The sequence below is a fragment of the Plutella xylostella genome, chromosome 6 (assembly GCF_932276165.1).
Source record: "Plutella xylostella chromosome 6, ilPluXylo3.1, whole genome shotgun sequence".
Lineage (NCBI taxonomy): Eukaryota > Metazoa > Arthropoda > Insecta > Lepidoptera > Plutellidae > Plutella > Plutella xylostella.
The window spans coordinates 11700286-11722633 of record NC_063986.1 but is presented as its reverse complement, the minus strand read 5'-3'; the positions used below and the strand labels follow the sequence as shown (position 1 = coordinate 11722633).

At 41.2% G+C, this 22348-nt stretch overlaps 2 protein-coding genes across 2 annotated transcripts in view; one reads left to right on the top strand and one right to left on the bottom strand.

The window, feature by feature from the left end:
- LOC105383145 (mothers against decapentaplegic homolog 6) overlaps positions 1-13216 on the top strand; it is a 22865-nt gene extending 9649 nt beyond the window's left edge. Inside the window, exons 2-5 of the mRNA XM_038119761.2 lie at positions 56-112; positions 6086-6166; positions 9647-9834; positions 10693-13216. Of these exons, the coding sequence (XP_037975689.1) occupies positions 56-112; positions 6086-6166; positions 9647-9834; positions 10693-11037 (671 nt within the window). The 3' untranslated portion in view covers positions 11038-13216. The remainder of the gene's footprint in view (positions 1-55; positions 113-6085; positions 6167-9646; positions 9835-10692) is intronic.
- On the bottom strand, positions 13080-22348 carry LOC105383114 (synaptic vesicle glycoprotein 2A). The gene is made up of 10 exons (XM_048621592.1): positions 21996-22348; positions 20467-20676; positions 19460-19622; positions 18837-19021; positions 16512-16696; positions 15916-16067; positions 15152-15381; positions 14556-14748; positions 14021-14148; positions 13080-13686 (listed from the first exon to the last, which is right to left on the bottom strand). Exons 1-10 carry the CDS (start codon positions 22108-22110, stop codon positions 13631-13633), a joined length of 1617 nt encoding a protein of 538 aa, XP_048477549.1. The 5' UTR covers positions 22111-22348; the 3' UTR covers positions 13080-13630.

Below are 22348 nucleotides of genomic sequence, written 5' to 3'. Positions count from 1 at the left end.
TATTAGGTATTGTTCATTATTTATAAGTACTAATGATAGTGTTACTTTGTTACAGAAACCCCCCCACCTCCCTATAGCCGGTACGCGATGGACGAAATAAAGAAACCTAAAGGTTAGTTTACAATTTCCTATTTGCCCTGTAAATAATACCTACGTAGTCCATGATAACTATGGCATACCAATATAAGTACAATTAAGTAATACGAAAATGTAGGATTCATTTATTGTATCGACTTCTGACTCCCACAGGACTCTTAATAGAGCTATCGTATGTGTATGATATGGCCGACTCTAGATCTTACGATCGATCTACAATCATTATTACCGTAAGATTTATCTTAGTTAAATGTAATAGTCTAGTGACATCATCTGTAAACATCTCTAAAATGTATTTTTTTCAAAAGGGGTAAAGTCAGCATTAATTCCCGTCAGCAATACATAGGTCTATTAAAACTAAGCTATTCAGTATTCACGTTAAAAGGCCCCCTATCAGTGTGTACTCAGGCCACCACGCGGGCATCTCAGTGAAGGTGGTCGCACCCGGGATCACTCCACCTAACTAAACACCAAGTTTTAAATCACTGCTGTCCTAACCACGACTCTATCTCTTCACGTTAGAAATACCGATGGCATGAAACTTCAGATTTTGTTACTTTTTTGTAAGCTAAAGTCCTCTCTCTCCCGGCGCCCGACCGCTGTTCTTGGAATCAGTAGTGATGCATTCTGATCGACTTTCGGCGGTTACCGGCTTTTTTTGTCGACGGTTTTTTATCGACTAGGGCTAGGAGAGATTGATGTCAGGATGTCGTTGAAAACCGTATGGCGGGGTGCCGGCGATTATTGGGAATTAAGGTTTTGTTTTACGCTTTTGATGCATACAATAGGTTTGGTGAATGTAGGTTGGTTTGGTATATTAGTTTGTAATTCTTTCTTTGTGAATTTCGTATTTTCAAGCGCCGGCGCCGATATCAGAATCAACACAAATAGTAAAATGTATGTTATTCCAAGTTAACACGAAATCACACGCCAAAATCACATATTTGAGCAACATTACTGCTTTACAAACAGATAATAAAACGTTGATAAGCGTACGTTGTTTCGTTCGCAAACAGAGTTATCTTTGCTAATTAAATACCGACATATTATAGGCAATGTGCGCCCGCGCAGCTTGTGCGTCGGCTCACTCCGGGTTGTACTGGGGGGGGTCACTCTTTATGACGAAAAACGAAGTTTCGGAGCGCTGCTGCTGGCTGCGGTAGCTACGACTCTAATATCATTGTATTAAACGTGCCGATTGCACGACCCCCGTTCATTAGTTTTTCGTCAGTAGGATTATAGATTAACCCTCCTGTCGGTCGTGGTCGTAGTGCGTCGCTGGAGGCACCTCAGTGTTCATTCTCCAGCTCAACCATACCTTGTGAACCTAAAAATAAACTAATTAGAATTTTATACCTAGCTCACACTGGGCTCAAACATTTACAGCGTTTTATTGAGCACTAATATACTTCGCCAATTTAATTATTTTTGAATTCGTTAAAGAAATAGTTTTTTTTTTGATACTTGTAGAGTGTTTCTACTCTACTTACGTTAGCTCTATAAACGAGAAGTTTCTTTTTTTTTCGAAATGGTTCGTCTTGAAACAAAAAATGTGCGCGCAGCCCTAGCGTCTCCGGCCCGCGCGGCGGCGGCGGCGGCGGCGGCGCATTCCGCGGCAGACATCTTTAAACTACTTACATTATTACTGTTTACGGCCGCTCAGCAAACAAGCCCGAAATGAGGATTTTCGGGTTCCTTATGGGAGTTTCTGAAATAACGAGGTGCATCTTACATCCTTTCATCTTAAACTCTATGTAGGTGTACTAACTGTTCTTGATTGTTTTCGGCAGTCTGGTGATATAGGAATATGAATATCCATTCTTGTGTTACATGAATAGGTACACCACCTACTTAAATACTTAGTATAGGCAAGCGTAAAATAGGTCCACTTTCTCTACCCATCTCACCACTTATAAGTTTAGTTTCAGTAGTTATTCAAATTGTACTGAAAGTAAAGAGTTCGTCACAGGAAATTCCACAATTCCAATCAATGCTCCCGAGGGGTGCAAATTTCCTCCACCGCCGCCGCCGCCGCCGCCGCACTGCCGGTATTCCCAACCGCTCCTCATCACTGGGTTTCCCTGACGCCCGCAGCCTTCGTCTAGACACTATTTGCATTGCCATGAACCCACCCCACCCTGCACCACGAATAATAACTAGAAAACCATACGGCTTCCGTCACACCCACCATAAACATCAACCGACTTCATTAGATCCTTTCAACGGTTCCCCAAACACGATTTAAATATCGACCATCAAACCGATTCGAAATGCTCGATGTGATCTGTGAATCACATAATAAACGGGCTGAATGGGCCGCGGCAATTAACCCTTACTTTTTGTGTCTGTGACAGTTTCGTCCATTAGCGCCTCGTCTCACGTGCTTCTCCGAATCCATTCATGGCTGTTAAGTGGTTCGATTCCGATATCTCGTCTGATTCGTGTGTCGCGGTCCTCCATTAAGTTTATCACTCGTTATCGCGCCGGCGCCGCTCTCCGCCGGCACTTGTCTTGTCTCGAGGCTGTTGTCCTCACGCTGTACCTACCTACTGCCTACACTCATGTGGGTGTTACATCCGCTCTCAAAGTAGTTTTTCTCATCGGTAATGAAAGAGTTATCTTGTTAATTGGTAAGTTTTTTCAGGGTGGTCAGAAGCCATGTCTCATTTAGCGCACGTGTGTCAGGTTTTATGTTTTGATGATTTGCATGTTTAATTGATTGGTAAACGTCTCATTTAGTGCTGATTCAGGATTACAAATATATTTCAGTGTACCTGCCAGTGTATACTGTAAATTTTTATTGTATTGCATATGTCGTACCACCCAAAATTGACTGATTGCTATGAAAGCTTGCATAACATCATATTTATCATCCAATAAATCGAGCCAGCAAAGATGTTACCAATCACAACGTCATTCATCACATCATTTTAAAGAAGTGAATCATCTTCAAAGCATTTCTATTGTATTGTCGCTTTTCTTTTGACCCACCGTCAATAGCCTGCCTTCGTGTTTGTAAATACGAGGCGGAGAATATACCCGCGGGCCCGTTACTGTGTCAACTTGTTTTAGAGATATTAACACTGTTCGATAGAGTACGGTATAGCTGCCGACTCTTTCAAAGCATAAATCTAACGACTCTAAACTAAATTCTATATTTAGTATTTAGGTACCTTTATTTGAAAATGGCTTCTTTTTTATTGTATCCTCACATTGATAAGTATGTTAAAATTTTCCTAAAACAAAAAGAGGCTATTGAAAGTCGTACCTAAATACAGCCAGAAACAACGTAGGTTACTATGATAAAAAAATACAAGATCCAAGTTCATCGTATGATCAGCAAAGCACCGAAAGGTGTAAAGAAGCTCAAGGGCAGGCGGCGCAGGAAGTAAAAGCGATGCGGTGTCATTGTGCTCTCAGCTATTTGGTGGCCCTGCGTGATCGCGGCCACCGCTGGCTCTTCGGCTAGCTCTACAAACTCTATCAATAGTATAGCTCTACAAACTAGCTCTACAAACTCTAGCTACAGTATAGCTCTAGTCATTAGCTCTATCAACTGGCTCTTTAGCAAATATCTTTCAGTTTCTAGCACAATTTGGACTTTGTACAGTTTTTATTTATCTACGATTTCAATTCGCACGTATTGAAGAAGACAAAATCTTTTGTCTTTATCACAAAAGTACCTATCCAGGCCGTGTAGCACGGGGCGCCATTAAGACGTGACAAGAGTTCTCCGTCGCGCTCGCTCTTGAGGCTGCGGGAAGTAAGTGAGCGCGATGCAAAACTTTTGTCACGTTTTAAATGAGCCCCGTACGGCTAGTACGGGGCTCTGCTATTTGTAAATTTGAAATATTTTTTTTACGACTAGAACGGATACGTGACAGTTTATATTAGAATTGTTCAGTTTTTGAAATTTGTTATACGAATTCTAATTACCTTCTCTAGCCACCTAACTATTAGGTCGTGATCTTATTGAGATATCTTTAAGAAAGCAATCGCCAATGAGAGAAACAACTGTTTTCTAGAAAACAATGCTCAGTTGGCAAGCAAACATTCTTGGCCCCACGACATAGGGAAATGTACAAGTAAGAATACAAGTCTCTATAGTTTACATAAAACATTGTTATGAAATAATAATAGAAGTGAAACTATTCTCCACGTGTCAGAATTGTTGGTGCAGAAAATTTAAATTCTCTGGAATAACATTCCATTATTATTTTCATGGATTCATTATTTCAATATGTCAGCTCCGCATGAAGCTAAGGCCTTGGTCTCCTATTTACGCCGTAGTTCGCGTCCAGCGTCACGCCGTAGGCCGCGTCATAATGCTCACTATAGAAATGTACTGATGCGGTCTCCCTCACACGCCGACGTTGGCGCGTAGATGTAGTGTACATCGTGACGGGGCCTACGGCGGTGACACTTGACGCGACCTACGGAGTAAATAGGAGACCCGGGCCTTAAACAACTGAATTTGGATGACGCTACGTAAAATTAGAATATCTGAGAAATTTAACGTCACGAATCAGCTGCTAGGTCCAATACATCTCAGAAACAAAGTATAAAGGCAATCGTGTGCCTCAGTAATGAATGAATGATCCTCTTCTTAATACAATTTGCCTGTTCACCGTTTTTATAACCAAGTAAATGTTACGTGATTCATACATAATAGATTCAAGGTTAAAGGAGCAGCTAAATTGATCAAGTAAAAACTAATATACGTAGCCATTTGTACCTATCTATTAGGTGTGGCTTAATTATTTTTAACCAATAGTTTTACTGAACAAAATTTTTGCTATGATTATGTTCATAGTTGTACAGATTTATAATATTATACCTACTCATTAAAATATTTTTGAAAATTTTGTGTGCTGTTATTGGCGCCGCCAATATCAATACGTAAATGTCATCCAAAAAACCAACGCATACAAACGTATTTTTTATGATATTTTTAAATAAAATGTAAACTTGTTCACTTAGTTAGGTCGCCTTTTGTTTTGATGTTTTATGAGCTATTGCCAGATTGTCGCCGGATATTTACGATGTTTTTCAAACAACGACCGGATTTACAACTGTGGTCAAGTTATTTTATTAACTCCGAAATTCACAATGTCTTCATCATCTCCACATTTGGTTTGATTTTTGATTGTCTCATTATTATGTCCATTAACATGTCCATTCTTAAATGTCACATTCATGAGCAATATTTCCATATTATTACCCTGTGGAATCGCGAGACATTGAAGACCGAGTCGATAATGGCCGTGTACCCTTTCAAAAAACATGATCGTTTTATGTCAGCTCACATGCAGGTTCGCCTATCCTAATCAATTCCGAGATCGAGTCCCACGGCTACAATAAATTACAATATAATTATGCACGAATACACATATATAAAATATCGACAAGTCTGGGTGTCAGTGTGTGCGTCACGCAGGTGTCCAGACTGGTGTGATGTCATTCATATACCTGATAGACTGGTCTCTGCCGGTCTTCGACGGTTGGCGGTTTGCTAATCTAGGCATATTCCATCTATTCCGGTCTGTTCTGTCAAATGTTGGGCCTCCGGACAGTTGCCTCCGCAGGGAAAACGGAAATATTTTTTATGATCTTTAATTGCTGTGTAAGTTACACCCTTTGTAATGAACACTGCATGTTTTTTCTATGTGCAAGAAAAGAAAAGGGGATATTTAGTAATTAAACAAAGGTGAGACCACACACAGAGCCCATTATGGCATGTTGGTCAATGGATCTTATCAACGGCTTTTTTCACATTTCAGTAGTATCAATACTACCAGTAATTACCACTTAACACGTTTAGTATGCCTTAATTGAGCCTCATAAGAATTAGCGTGGTTTTTAGTATTTTTTACTCAGAAGACTATCAACTATCGGAGATGAATTTAATGTCGATTTAATGTGTATAATTGTATATCTTGATGACCTTTTCGTTTAAACATATTTGAATGAGTGTGTTTGTTGTTTCCAGAGCACGTGTCGAGCAGCACCGACGGAAGGCGCACGGACCACGAGCGGCTGCCCACCGGCTCGCTCACCACTGACGGGGAAGGTAAATACTCCAAGCATTTACCACCAAATCTGGTGCCTCCTCCTTTGCCTAGGCTCTTTTCGTGCCACCCACCATATGTAATTCCTGCACCACTAGACCATGCACAGGAAAATGTTATTTGAACTGTAGACAATGACGTAGGTAGCTAGAAATTAGAAAGGGACGATTATTTTTGTCAGTGACGATAGCGATATTATTTCTTGCAACCCAAAAAACTGATAAGTGATGGTATAAAGTTATCACGCAAAAAGTACTTTGATGAAATGTTTGAGCCATGACTAAACTAAAAGACGCGTTGAAATATGGGGCGCCACTAAGAACTATAAACCCTAGTTTCCTAGAGCATTATCTACTGTATCAGCTAGGTATAGTTATGACTTGTAGGTGTAAACTGAGTCACCTATTACAACATGCGATAATGCCTAGAGCAGACTAGACACGATAATGGTTACTAAGTGCTTCACGATTACTTACAACTTTCCCTACGATTCCATCCCACACATAAATTAATTGTATTTACCTACTTGGTCGTTATTCAAACTTGATAATTAAAAAAAAAAATTAAATTCATTTATTTCAGATAACTTGATCCATATTCAGTAGGTACATGTCATAACATTCAATAAACAATAATGCTATACCTTTTTCTCTGACGGCATTCTTTCGTTTGATTTCGGCTCACAACAATCAGTGGGTGCGATGAAATAAATAGCAATTTGTTAGATTAAAGCTGACATCATGCGGTAGGGTCAGGCTGTGAAAAGTTTTCATGATAACCCCTGTAGAGGTCGGGCGAGGCGATTAATGTTACCTGTGATGTGCCGGCAACCGACCACCAGACCTAGGTATTCCGGATGATCTGATGACCTTCTTTATAAGTATAAGTACTTACTACAATACAGACCTGGAAATTTAATGTGAATGGCTCTAAGACACCCGTAATCTAATAATTATGGAGGCTTAGTTGGTATCAAATCAACCGAGAAGGACTTTAGTCCAGGTAAATTTGATATCCACTGGTTTGAGGTCACTGACTGCTTAACTGTTATGACGACAGTGTCTTTAGTGGTTGACATTATGAATGAAAATTATCATCTTTTGCTTATTTTAATAATCCTCCTAGTATACCTATGTAGATTGACATAAAAAACTCTTGTGTACTTTTAACGTGTCGCGTCGGTGGAAATCACTATTACTGGAAAAGCGGTTGTCACCTGGTGAAGAAATAAAGATGTATTAGTAGTCAACCGCTCATTGCGACTGCAGCACTAACTTTGATGGATGATTCTATCACCGAAGTAAATGTTCAGCCTGCATTACATAGCATGTTCTCTTCATGCATAAGAATTAATCGTGATCATGAAACTTTACATCAGATCATCCTCGGCCCTATAAAATACTACTTAGGTATTCATGATTAGGTTTTACTTGAGCTGAATTGCCAGAAATATGAGGAGTAGTGAATACCTGTTAAACTTATGGATGCAATAAACGATTGAGTATTGAAGTTTAAAAGTCACCAATAAGCCGTCGCAAGATTAGTGTTGAAGCGCCACCTCGTGTGTTATTGACCAGGCGGGCTTGAGTCGGGACGATTTACATATTCTATTAGTGGGTCGTGGCGTCATCGCGTGCTGCGAGCCGATTCCGCGACGAAGACAGGGATCAGTCAGGCGGCGGCGGCGGCGGCGGCGGCGGCGCGGCGAGCATAGATTACACATCAATGTTTATTGGACTGTAAACTGGGGAGCTGGGTTGGTTTCCGATCGCATTCAGTTCGAGCCTTCATGACTGTCTTAACTACTCGTTTTGCTAATGATAAGAATCGATCACAATAGCGGTTGTGGTAGTTAGAGTTGGGTAACGAAGTTCTAACGTATGATGTATTCTGTAGAATGCAGCTCCTCATAAAACTTTTCCTAAGAAACACAGTAACGTTTACTTAGGACTCTTTAGGTTTCAACATGGTAGGTATATAGTAACTAGAAGATCTCTGGATAATATGACATCACAAACATGAATTCACTAGATACCACTCGGAACTTGGCTAGGTCGGTGGTGGTGGTACCTCAGTGGGGCTCGCTCCACGTGGTAACCTTGACGATCGATGGCGTCCGCCGGCGCGGCGCCAGCTCGCCACCACCGCCGCCGCCTAGCTACCACCATGAGTGGCGAACATTCAACCATATCTTTGTATTTTGCGAGCAAGTTAGAGCGATTGCTTGGTGCGATTGAGATTGCTGTTTCGTGAAGCCTTAAATCCCAAGGGTGTTTAAAATATTATGTAGCCTATGTAATACGCTACCCACACTTTATACTCTTTCACAAATTTGTTCAGCCTCTCTCCCTACTGTATAATGTACAAAGGTACATACAATATGCGACACATCTTCCCTATTTTTACATACTTAACATAAAAATGCTATGAATGCAAAACACCTAAGGTTGTAAATACATACTTACCTGTAATTAGGTACTCAGCTAAAAGCTTCATTAATATTCTCTGCAATATAGCGAAGCGGATGTGAGTCGCTAGGTACTTGTGGTGCATTTCAGTAATATCCTGGACGAATCGCTCCAGTCAGCTTAATTTAATACACATTACGTCAATAATAAATTAACTGGGTAAAGTGACTGGGAATTCTGCAAAGTTGGCTTGAAAACGCGTTCTTTGAGTATCTAATCTAATTGGTTTAGCTTATGCTTAAGGTACCTATATTGGCGGCCGATCTAGATGTACTTATCTCTGTGTCTATGGTAAGTATTATTAGTACTTTCTAATTAAATTGAGCAATCCGGTAGAAGTCATCGATAAATTCTGTACCAATCACCCGCTATCTTCAATTTTCTTTAAACTGTTTTATTAGGTTGGTTTTTGAGGCGTTGCTAAGAAACTTGGCCAATGTTCATAATTTTGTTGTAAAACACTACATATTATAGAGGTATCTTCAATGAAACAAAAACCTTACCGGAAAGTGTAAAAAAGTTAAATCGTACGTAATATGCAGTATATTTTAAAATATCTTATTACATGAACCATGGGACAGGAAGTTTATTTTGCAAGTTGGAAACTAAAACAATCGAAAACGCAGAACTGCAAATCAACATCCGTTTTGTAGGAAATCGGACATTCTACTACACGTTAGTACCACTACAATCATGTTTGAAATAGTAATGAGACTTATGAAATCATCAGGATTTGAAAATGGTAACAACCAAATGAATGTGATCTTCTTATAAATTCTAGACGCAGCTATTTTGCTGTACTTTCTAAACTAAATAATCTTGGAATAGCAAGGAGGATGTTTTCTAGCTAAAGAGATCTAAGACCACTAAGTACATGAATATCAAGGTGTCTTTAGGTATGTTAGATCCTCATTCTTTTGAACGCTATATTTATTGGCATTATACCTCCCCCTGTGTTAACTTTCAAACATGTAGGTAAGTTGTAATATTAAAGACTCCTCTGCTTATTTCCAGAAAAGCCAAGTTGGGAGTCAGAATGGTGCCGGCTGGCGTACTGGGAGTTGACCACCCGGGTCGGGAGGCAGTTCGGAGTGCGACTCCGGGCCGTGGACGTGTTCGGGGGCGGCGCGGGGGCGGGGGCGGGCAACGGCCTGTGCCTCGACGCCTTGGAGACCAAGCCCGACGCACCGCAGATTGAACAGGTAAACCTCCGCCGTGATACGATAGCCTGGTACTTTTCGTTTCAATCGAGAGGCATAAGAGCATAGGTTGACCCACAAAGTTTGCTTTTTGGGTTGACCAAAGTGACGGCTGAATTAGTCAGTCGCCTGGGTACAGAAAATATTTACCATAGAGGCTGAGAACGTTAGATTGATTTTGCCATGTATTTATATTTACCTTTGCACATAAACATTTGCATACATACATGCCTGTATCAATGTTTTCAATGAGCGCTGTCTGATGGCGCTACCAAAGTGTGTAATCTAGTGCCGTCCAGTCACATGTCAATGCACAAGCGTCCTTATCTCAATTTCTCGAGCGAAATTCACCAAGAAATAAATAATAAATATTGATTTGAAGCTGAAGCAGCCGCCCGCGCTGGACACGGCTGATAACCTCCGCTAGTCCGCGATAAGACGGCGATAACCAGTGAATTATTCACCAAACCCACTATACTATACGATTTGCAGTTATAGCATCTTGGGGTTCTTATTGATTTTATTGCTATGTTGCTGAAGATTTAAAACTATCCGTTTGATTAAGCACATCATCAAGATACTTACATAAATCTGTAGATGCTAACCTAACCAAGTTAAAATGCAGCTACATGACTTCATCTATGCGTAATTGTATCAGAATACAATTTGAGATTACGAGAGCGTTATCTTGCGCGGTTAGCTTTCAGATAAAACACAGGATTTCGCCCGTCTCCCCTTATCGGTCAAGTGGGCCCTGATCCCTGGCCTCTGCAGCGGCTAAAATTACGAACCACTTGTGTAGCTCAAACGCTTGGAAATTCTCTCGTCCATAACTAATAGCTGGTGTTATCGTTCTTTCAGGTGCGGAAGACCAAGGCCAAGATAGGTCTGGGCGTGACGCTGTCTCTGGAGGCAGACGGGGTGTGGCTGTACAACCGCAGCTCAGAACCTGTGTTCGTGAGCTCCCCAGCTCTTGACGCGGCGGCTGCCAAGGCTCTCCTGGTGTGGAGAGTGGCCCCTGGCCACTGTCTCTGCATCTTCGATCCCGCCGCGCCCCCCCCGCCCCGCTGCCAGCCCCACGTGGGCCCAGTGGACCCCCGATCTGTTCGGATCTCCTTCGCCAAGGGCTGGGGGCCCAAGTACCACCGGCGTGACGTCACGGCCTGCCCCTGCTGGCTCGAGGTGATGCTGGCGCCGCCTAGCTGACGCGAAACTAGGGCATCCGAGGGGAACAGTGCAAAAGACTACAAGTGATGAAGTGAAGACATTTTGATATGAAAGACTGCAACGCAGATTTAAACAATTTATTATTGTTGGACGTTATTTACGTTTTTGTACAGTGGATGAGTGAAGGTTCAGGAGAACGTGTATTTATACCGGGGTTCATTAGAAAGTGGAATAAAATTGACATCCCTATCTGCAATGGGAAATTCACAAGTTTGATAATTCTTATGAACAAAATAACATAATGTACGGAGGCCTTGTAAACTTATTTGAAGCTGCATTGTGATTGGCACGCTGTAGGTAGGAATATAAAGAATTTCTAATTAAATATAAGAAAGTGTGGGAAAACTGTAATAAATTAATGAAAATCACATTAAACCTCACGTTCCCTTCATTCCATTATGTCATATTAATATTTCTCTCGCTCAGATTGGGATTTAGCCAATTTTGTGTCGAGTGAAAAATACATAAATTGTATTAGGTTTTCCCACATCTTGTCAAAAATTATGCCATCCAAATTATGAGGCCTTGAAAAGCTGTGTAAATATATATGCCGTGGAGTCATCTACTCTTTTATATACTTGCATAAAATTTGTATATAACATAAAAATAACTATATATTTAGATGAACTCGGCTTTAAAAAATTGCGAGACTGTACATAAACTTAAAGTTATGTGTATTATAAATATTTGTAACTTTATTTTTAATTGAGAATATGCCTTACTTTATACGTTACGTTTAAGGGTAGTTTTAGTCATATTTTTGTACAAAAGTAAATAAGTGTATGAAATATTTGACACGACGAATGTTGTGAGCAAGTGGAATCTGTTGAAGTGACCCAGGCTGTGTGACCACGCATTTTATGAAGTGTACCTTAGTGTAGGTCCCCGACGACCTCACGACTGTCGGGAGGCCGCCAGTCGGCGCCAAACACAAACACCATAAATAACAAATTCATAGATTTTCAGCTCCGTCTCCTACCGTTAGATTACTTTAACTTTCAAAAGACAAAATTTATTAGCTAAATTATAGGTAACTAATTCATTAATTTCTTTATATTTTCAATGATCTTTTCTGATCATAATAAATCTGTATTGAAAGATCTGCTAATCACGCTAACATCTTAATGATCATTAAAATTCAAACAAACAACCAGACCAGTGAAGTAATTTTTATAGAGACATTCTTATAGATTTTTAGAGAATTTTAAGAGTTTTAACGAAAGCTAACTTAGTGCAAGTCAGAGTAAACAATGTTCTAAAATTAAATATAAAGAGACATATTTATTGTCCAATACAGTTAGGTAAGTAGGTATGTAATATTGTGCCTTGTGTTGTATGCAGAGTATATACCTAGGGTAAATAAACAGTCAATTTATATTCACTGGCCTCGTTAAATTAAATGTTTACGAAGTTATTGGTAGTTATTATATAAATACCCATGATAACCTCGAATTTAAGAATTACCTAATGCATGTTGTGAGTGTGGGCAAAGTAAGCGAGTTGACAATAAGAAATTACATTCTAGTCTTTAAAATCTTACTTTGTCTCGGAAACACTCTTTCTATTTATAAAATACACAATTTCGGCCAGTTTAAACTTTGTAAGTTTAGTGCAATATCCCGCAAGCTCCAATTTATTTATTTCCAGAATCAGCAAATAGCTAAATGTGTAAATATTCCAATATTTGTTTGTACAAATACCATATTAATTTATTACAACAACTATGCTGTCACAAAAGCAAAATGTATGTGTTTTGCTCCTTTGTATGAAATGGGACTACGAGTAATATAAGTGAATTGTGCAGTTAGTCATTATTTGTACTGATGTACTGATTACCTATAATAGGACAGACATGTAAATAAAAGTTAAAAAGTCTAAGGTTTCAATAAAACATGTACAAATGACCTAACATTATTCTACACTACCGGACAAAAGGCCATCGTTATTCGTCAAGATCCTAACGGTTTTCTAAAGCTCTTGTAAAAGCTTACCGACTTTTTTATCGAACCTTAGACTTTTCAAGATAGAAAAGAGATAAGAATAGTTTTAATTCTTCTCTCTTTTCTGTCTCAGTTTGTGAGAGTTCTTCCGGAGGCGAGGCGGTCGGAGAATGAGATTAGGTTTAAACGATAAAATAAAAGAAGAGAATATTTTTAAATTCGAGCAGTTTTATTTCATTTCCTTGAACTCAGGTGTTTTAATGGAAAATAATGCAGTCTTTGTCTGAATTTAGTAACCTACCTATAGGTACACAATATAACAATAAAGGACATAGCATCGTATCGTACCACACAAGTTATAAGTAATTACCTACATAAATGATATACTAGGAACATAGGACAATGCTTAACTTTACCGACTGGCTTTATCGACAAGATAATTTTTTTATAGGCAATATTTGGATGAAAAACTTAAAATATCCTACACAATGAGTACCTACTACCGACACTCACAGACTGTACATAAGTATCTACTTAGGCTTAGGCTAAAGGACATAAAAATAAAAAATGGATGCAGAGGAAAATATTTACAATGAATACTTATTGGTAAGTAGGTTATTTACATGACTCGTTTATTCCATTCTCTTCAGTGTGGTGTTGGGCAGCAGGAGGCAAGCGGCACCGCACACTGCAACAAAATCGGTTGATAAATATTAATAAATCATAACTATATATCTATGCGTAAGTATATTTGTCCTACCACTAGGGATTCAACCCGAAATCCATGCCACTGCAGTCGAAGTTACTAACCACTGCGCCATAGGGCCCAATATTTATTTTACTAGTAATGCCATCTATCAAACACTAACGAAAGCAGCATGAAACAATATTTAATTACCTTGCACTAACATTTGAAAATTCTTATCTTGTGAATGTAAACCATCGAAGAACGTAGTATAACTTATTTCCACTAGGTGGCATTGTTCAATATTTTCATATTGAGTTGTAGGTGTAGTACTTACCGATGAGGACTCCAGAGATGGCGATGAACGGAGGATAGCAGCCGAAGTCCATGAGGGCGGGGAACGCCACCGTCCCCAGGATGGTCCCCATTCGCCCCGTCATCAGGTATATCGCCAGCGCCATCACCCTGGGAGGACGATTAATTATGTTATATTCACATCTAGCTAAGTTTTACTCAAGCTTTTTTCAGATTAACAATGTTTAACAGGCGACATACACTTTGCCTGTATTATGAGAGCTAATCCAGCTCTCTCGGTGGTCTATAAATAAATAAAATACTAGAGGTTATAAAAATATTTTAATCCGCAGTGTCTGTTGAACATAGACCTCAAGGAGCGCCACAACACTCTGTCATCGAACATCTCATGCATCCACTACAGGCCACCTGGCTAAGGTCATAATTCCTGCGGTGGTTGTCGTTGGAGGGCCAAGCTTTGACTTTTCACGTTTGACTATTAATATTCTCTGTTGACCATCAACAAAGCACCAGCAATCGACCTACCATCCACCCTTACTATCACCTTCAACACTCACCTAAGATCAGTCGGGAACAGATCAACAGGTATGCTCGACAGCGCCGCGCCGCTCAGCGAGGTGAAGGCGAGGGCCGCAGTGACCAGCGCCACCACGCTGAAGGCCCCAGCCCCTAGCACCGGCATCGTCATGATGAGAGCGGCCGCCACCCAGCAGCAGACTGCGGTTACTAGCTTCTTGCCGCATTTGTTCACTGTGGGGGAAGGTTTGGGTTATTGCCATCACATCACCATTACTTCGTACTTGTCAGTAAATAATGGTACGTTCCTGAACGTGGGACTCTAAAGAAGCTTCACATTTCCAATTATCTCTAGTAGTCTTCGGCGTCACACACAACACAGTGTCCTCTGCTATGCCGATAAGAAATAGAGCTGATAGATTATGTCATAAAAGCTACAGAGGTACAGAAGAAATCAATAAATTACTGTGAATTTCACAATATACAATTGTTGGTTGCAGAAATCGCATGTTACCTATCCTGATCAGTATTCCAATCTTATTCCAACCCTAAATATGCTGCATTCAGAACTTGACTGTCCTCAAAAATCTAACTAATCACCTAATAATTTAAAGCTATCAGGTTTCCCTTAACATACCTAACATCCCTCCAATGCCATACGTCAGTATGGATCCAGAGCCGACTATAACGCTCTGCAGATACGTGACCATGTCGGTGTCGATGGGCTGGCAGGGCTCCCCCTCCCCCTCCCAGTCCGCAGGCAGCGGGGGGGTGGCGTCGGGGGCGATGGCCGAGCAGAGACTCTCGTCCACGTGGTTCCCGATCATGGCCGCCAGTTGAGGGTACCATAGACGCAGGGTGTTTGAACTGGAGAGAAAGAAGATGAACAAGAAGTTGATTACTTTACTATGAATTTGCTATCGTACTGGAAGTGGAAGCCTCTTTGCAAAAGAGCATGGAGGACGATTAATCCACCTCCTGTGTATTGTTACATAGCAACGGCTTGCTAGCTAAAACCCCTGGATCTTCAGAATCTTTCAGATAAATCTAAGACTGAGGTTGTTTTTTTGTTGTCGTTCCACGCAACCACCAACCTCCGAAGGTGCATGTGGAAAATAAGCTCGCCACGATAGATAGGCACATCATTTCATCATCGACCCATCACGTCCCCACTGCTGGGGCACGGGTCTCCTTTCAATGAATGAACGGGGTTAGGCCTAGTCCACCACGCTGGCCTAGTGTGGGTTGTTGGACCCCAACACAAGCAAGCTTATGCTGAGAGAGTTGTCGGGTAAGTGGGCAACCCGACTGTGAGATGTTTTCAAGCTGCCCGAAGGCCTTTCATCACATCATTTCGCAAAACCCTAATCTATAGCAGCATATCCAGACCCAGACACGTACCCGAACATGCAGCCCACATGTATCCCGCACAGCAGCAGCAGCCAGCAGGCGTGCGGCGCGCGGAACAGCGGCGCGAGCTGCGCGCCCCCCCCGCGCAGCGCCGCCAGCCCCCCCGCCAGCTCGCCCGCCCTCTCCGAGTGGAGCTTTTCTATCTGGAATAGGACATCGTCTACATCAGCTCTAAGTTATTCATTTTTAACCCCGAGACCTCATACGATGACATACTGGGGAGACCAACGACAGGGTTCAGACAAAGCAGCAGTTTGCAGCCACCGACAACTGAAAATTGTGATATTTTTTGTCTCTGCCTTGCCCGAACGCTGGGTAAGAAGCTAAAGCCTACTGCGCAATGTGCATTGTTTCTTCATGTGCATTCTCTTTTACTTCTTAATAGATGTGCTTGAACGGAGCTTCCTTAAGGCACGTATCAACTGCTCCTCGTGGTCCTCATACACACACTGGGCAGTCAGCAAATTACGTGAATCTGTTACCACAGTAGGTGGCTGGTTCACTCTACTATTAAATGTGTCCTCTTTCTTCTTCATGGATTTTCAAGAATATACCTAACTTCGATAGACCACTGATGTTAAACTGACCGGGTACTCCTCACCAGGCCGGCCTGTGTTCATGCTGTAGATCCCCCGGAACACGGCCATGGCCTCGTCGTTGCGGCCCCGCGACATCAGGAACTTGGGACTCTCGGGGAGGAAGACGAAGGCGGCTCCGCTGAGCAGCGGCATCAGCGCCGTGGCTAGCAGGAAGAGGTTCCACGCGTGGATCACTGGGGAAAGAGGACGCTGTTATGCATATAGGAGTCAATCCACAAGGATGACTCACTATAACCACAACTTTTTAAATACCTATTATGCTTTATAACTGCCAGTTACAATACTCTATTTATCGATAGCTGTCAGTTACTATTTACTATCATACAACTTTGATACATAAAAAGTTACATTCTGTCAAAATTGTATGAAAGTAACTATCAGCTATCGATAGAGTTAATTGAAACTGGCATATAGGCGATACCGAAATGATCGGGAATAGAAAAAAGTACAAAGATATCATAATATTATTTACTTTTATTGTTTTTCAAAGTAGTCTCCGTGACATTCAATGCACTTTTTCATTCGATTAAACCAATCATTGAAACAGTAATTCCAGTCTGAAGTGGATACTGTCAAAACAGCTGATTTGTAGGCTTCGACCGCCTCTTCTGGGCCGCTAAACCGTTGACCACGTAGCATATCTTTAATTCTTGGGAATGTAAAATAATCATTGGGGCTCAGATCAGGGCTATACGGAGGATGGTCCATCAACTCCACGTTTTCCATATTTAAAAACGTTCTTGTTTTGCGAGCGGTATGAGAGCTTGCATTATCGTGGTGAAGGATTATACGACGATTCGGGTTAGTTTTACGAAATTCTCTTACGACTTCCGGCAAACAAACTGTTGTGTACCAATCAGCAGTAACCGTCCTTTGTTCTTGTAATAGAATCGTAGCCACATGGACAGTTTTCGATACAAACGAAGCGACCATTTTTTTCGACACTCTGCGTGAGCGAATAACTTTTGTTGGCTTGACCTAACCTTCGAAGACCCAAACTGCCGATTGATGTTTTCTTTCGGGCTCATATGAATAAATCCACGATTCATCACCAGAGACGATATTGTAGACAGCATTTGAACTGCCTCCATTGAACCGTTGCAGAGCAGATCGACACCAATTAACACGAGCCGACTTTTGTTCCTCGGTCAAACGGTGGGGCACCCAGCGCGAAACTAACTTCTTGACACCCAGTTCTTCATTTAAAATGGTTTGAATGGCTGTCATACCAATACTGAGAGAAGCCCGAATCTGCTCGTATGTCACATGTCTATCTTCTTTTATTAACTGGCGTACAGCATCGATGTTATCTTGTGTTACCGCTGTTTTTGGCCGACCAGTAGAAGGGACTGTGGTAAGAGAGGAACGTCCACGGCGAAACTCAGAATACCAACGATATATAGTCGTTTTACTTGGTGCTTCAAGTTTATAAATAGAAACAAGCTCGGCGAGACAATGTTCTTGAGATAAACCTCGACGAAAGTTGTGAAAAATTATTGCACGGAAATGTTCCCGCGTAAGCTCCATTTTTTACACCGACTTGTCAAATTCAAATGGTCAATACTCTTTTATTTTTTACTTTTTTTAAAATTCGAAAATGGAATTATGTTTGAAAAAACACTACATTTGATACACCAAAAAGGTTTCACTCTAATTTATTCCTAAGTATTCTATTCCCGATCTTTTCGGTGTAGCCTAATGTAAATATTAAACAAGCGACAGTCGATCGATCAGTCGGGTAAATGTAAAGTTATCTGTACAAATCTTTCCTTTTGTCGGGAAGTTAAGACGGCAGAAGACGGTATGTGTTGATGTTTTTTTGTAAGAAAGATTTGTATTTACAGCATAATTTTACTGCCGATATACATATATTTCATACAGAATTTCAGGAATGCAATGTCACAAAGTGTGCTAATATACGATTTCTGCCAACATTTACAGTTTTGTTCTCATTTTCGAGGCTGAAAATTCACGATAAAATATTATGAGAGAGGATTTTTAAAGCTTTATTTTTTAAACATTGATGTCGTTACAGTCGTTATGTGTACTACACTGATTTTGCCCCAGTTAGCCTACAATCGTTTGTAATCCTAATACTAATATTATCTCTATAGACACAAAAGTTTGTCAGTATGTTGGTAAGTATGTCTGTCGGCTAGCAACACTTAGTTTACCAATCTGCCCGCCGAACAGTACGACATCCTAGGTGGGTGAGGATAGGAAGGTGACACCTTGGTGTAGGCTACTTTTCATCGGGAAATTCCTACGGGATAACTTTTAAAGGCAAAAGTATAGCTCTCGAGCGCATCTTACCGATCTGTCCTCCGAACAGCTCGACATCCCACTCCGGATGAGTCAGGAAGGCCCAGGCCAGCAGCGGCAGCGTGGTGTTGGCCAGCGTGTAGAACATGCTGGTGAGCAGCAGTGCGCGCGCGCGGTGCTCTGTGCGGTGGAGCTCCGCGATGTAGGAGAGGAGGACGGCGAAGGGGCCGTTGAACCTGGGAGGAGAGGATAGGGTTATTATCATCATCATCACGACTCATCACTTCCCCACTGCTAGGGCACGGGTCTTTTCTAATGAAGAAAGGGTTAAAAGGCCTAGTCCACTACGCGGATATGTAGTATTATTTACTAATTCTGCACACATTATTTGGAAGTGTTGTCTGTGTCCGTAATTGACGGAACGGAGAACCTTTACTATTAGAGAAACTGGTTGCTCTTTATGTGCCTCACCATGCCGTATTCAATCCTTGATGGAGTAAACATACATATTTGTAAGTAAGTGTGGCAGTTTCACTCAAGCCCCTTAAGCGGGCTACCAGAGCCAGCATCCTTATCATAAACATCGAGTGCGATGGCACGTACAGCTGTCGCAGCGCTGTATCACCACAAATATACCAAACAGAACCGAAGTAGCTAACCAATTTCCAACTTACAAGAACCCGCAGAAGAACCTGGTGACCAGCAGCATCGCAAAGCTCTGGCTGAGCGCCGCGGCCACCTCCAGCACCCCTGCACCCAGGAACCCCCACACCATGATGTATCTGCGGCCCAGGGTATCAGACAGGAAGCCCCAGATCATCGCCGACATTATCATGCCTGGGTAAAAGATATTAAAGTGGCTTTAACAAGTTTACCGTTTTTCGGATCGTATCTTCAGCCCGTAACAATACATAGTTGATAGTACGTACTCCATACATTTTCTTCATGAGTCATCTTTATCATCACTGTCTATATTATACCACTGCTGGAAATAGGGATCTCCCAAGACAATACAACAATCTGTCCTCGGCTTTCCTCATCCAGCCACTACCACCTGTCTAAGAGTGGCTGCTCTTCATATGCAATAGCGAAAAGATATTAGATGTATTGCAAAATATTTCAGCTTTTGATCAAACTACCTAGAACATCTTGCATTGCACCACCTGGGAACAGCAGTCTGTCAGACAGCAAACATTAGCTTTACTCATTTGCTAAACATTAAATTGTGATTTCCAATTCATTGTTCTCTGTTGACTGTTCGCTGAAAGGTTATCAGCTGGTTTTATCTCTGATCGCGCTCGGATGTAGACTGAAGGATTTACACATCACCCGTAATAGCTGAAGTTTACCAACATGTGTGATAGTAAATTTTCCAACGTTATTATTACTATATTTACAACCTATTTATAAAACATCATGGGTTTAAAGACCTTGTTAAAAGGATTATTTTGGTCATGATTTGCCACGAATTTGCCCCTTCTAGATCATTTCTAATAAATATAAGTAAAAGGTCATTTGAAACAATAATTAAATTATTATTAGGTATTAACTTATAGCACTTTTTACACTATAATTTGCTTGAATCATTCATTTCTATTATTCATACTTTCAGCGCACCCTGTAAAGTTTCACCTCTAATGTTCGTCACCTACACACTAACAAGATCCACAACTGAACAAACCTGCATACGTGATCGCAGTAACCGTGCCCATATCCAACAGGCTCAAATCCATATCGCACTTGGCCCTCGTGAAGATGTAGGACACGGAGCTGGTGACCGACACGGCGCTCCAGAAGGCAGGGAGGGAGCAGGCCAGGAGTAAGACGTTGAAGCGGCCGTACTGCGTCGCCGCGATGGCTGCTTCGAAGTCGGACACCACGGGCGCAGCGTCTGAGGGTTGAGAGAGGAGATAAGTAAGTATTTTTCCTGTACCTCATGCGGGTTGACTGGCAGAAAATGCTTTTAGCATTAAGTCCACCCTTAGCACTTTTATTTTATAATATTTGTAAAATAAAGAGTTAAATAAACGGAGCTTCCTTGAGTGACGTATGAACTGTATCATGGGTAAAGTCAGCGACTGAGATACTTTCATATACGCTAAGATGAAGTTGACCAAGAGGTGGCCCACGTCCATGTCACCACGAGCATTTATATATTCGAACAGGCAAACATAGCGGGATAGCTGGTTGAGATATGTAATGAAACAGTTATTGGAAGTAGGTATCCTGAAGACCATGATGAAAAATGGATATAAAAAATTATTTCATCAAGGTTGACAATAAATTAAATCCTTAACTAACTCTAGTGTTCCACCGACACGCTGCTAATAAGTTAGTTCTCTATTCATAGAACTGTGATCAAAATTGTTATTATGTTGGTCTTAAAACCGCCACCTGCATCCAAGGCAATCCACGGTTTAGCACATATTCCCACATAATAATAGTTACTGAAAATACGTCAATCCGTTCATTTGTTCAAAATACAATCGTAAAGTGATCCATAAAGATTTAGCGGGACATTTTCCTGTAACTCTTGAGTGCAGCGGAAAGGAGAAGTGGACTTGTTGAAGTGCGGGACTTAGGGCAAACTAATAAGATAACCATCAAGATGTATCCCAGAATAACAATGAAAGGTGGAGGAAGTGATATTGCATGAAGAAAACCTCTCAGATACGTTATGAATGCTTGAAATTTTCATCGCTGGTTATTAACTTCCATGTAACATTCAGTATGTCCAGTAGCTTTAAATCGTCCACTACTAACACATTTGGGACAGAATTTAAGCGTAAGTACGTTCTTATTTCCCCTTGTAGATGTTCTCTTGACGCCGCGCTGTTGGCGCGCATCCAGACCGTCTCGGTAGACGTTGTTTCAGACGCACTTTATATTTTGTTTTGAATCGGCCCGTGTTATTGGAAAATTTGACGCCGTCTCTTTAAAGTCTGAGTCGGTGGGGCTATTACAGTACAGGATGTACTGATTGTGAGGATAAGGAAGATTGGTTGTAGATTATGGTGGTATCGGTGAATTTTTTTCATAATTATAGCCAAAAGTCATGAGTACACATCCAGAAGCCATTTACACATCATTCACAACGTTTGCCCGTTCGTAGTTTCCAGTCCAGAGCTCTGCTGCCAACGAAGAAATTGCATAGTCATGGTCACTTCAGGTAGCTAATGAAAACAAATGCTAAAGTAAATGTTGACAAACCTTGGGCAAGTTTCTGCAGGTTGTTGGACGACAGGCCGGTGACTTTGAACAGGTGGTCGTGAGGGATGTCCCCCCCCCGCGCCGCCGCCTCCGCGTCACACCCCTGAGCCACCATCTCGCTACCCTGATCACTACAAATTTCTTAACTTAACCACGACCTGAGATCAATGTTTTTAAAGCCAAAAAATATTCCTAGAACATCAAAGATGTTTATCAAAATAGTTATTGATTGATTTTTTATTTGAAATCCGAATATCGAGTTCGTTGTAATAAACTTTGCTATCCCATTTTATCACAATGGCTACTGGCATTCTCACTGAGTGTACGATGCCTTGTGATAGTGCAGGCTGTGT

Coding starts and splice junctions, on each gene's coding strand:
- LOC105383114 (XM_048621592.1), bottom strand. CDS start 22,110: ATGGTGGCTCAGGGGTGTGACGCGGAGGCGGCGGCGCGGGGGGGGGAC. Junction 20,677..21,995: donor CCTGCAGAAACTTGCCCAAG/GTTTGTCAACAT, acceptor CTCAACCCTCAG/ACGCTGCGCCCGTGGTGTCC. Junction 19,022..19,459: donor AGGTTCTTCTGCGGGTTCTT/GTAAGTTGGAAA, acceptor CTCTCCTCCCAG/GTTCAACGGCCCCTTCGCCG.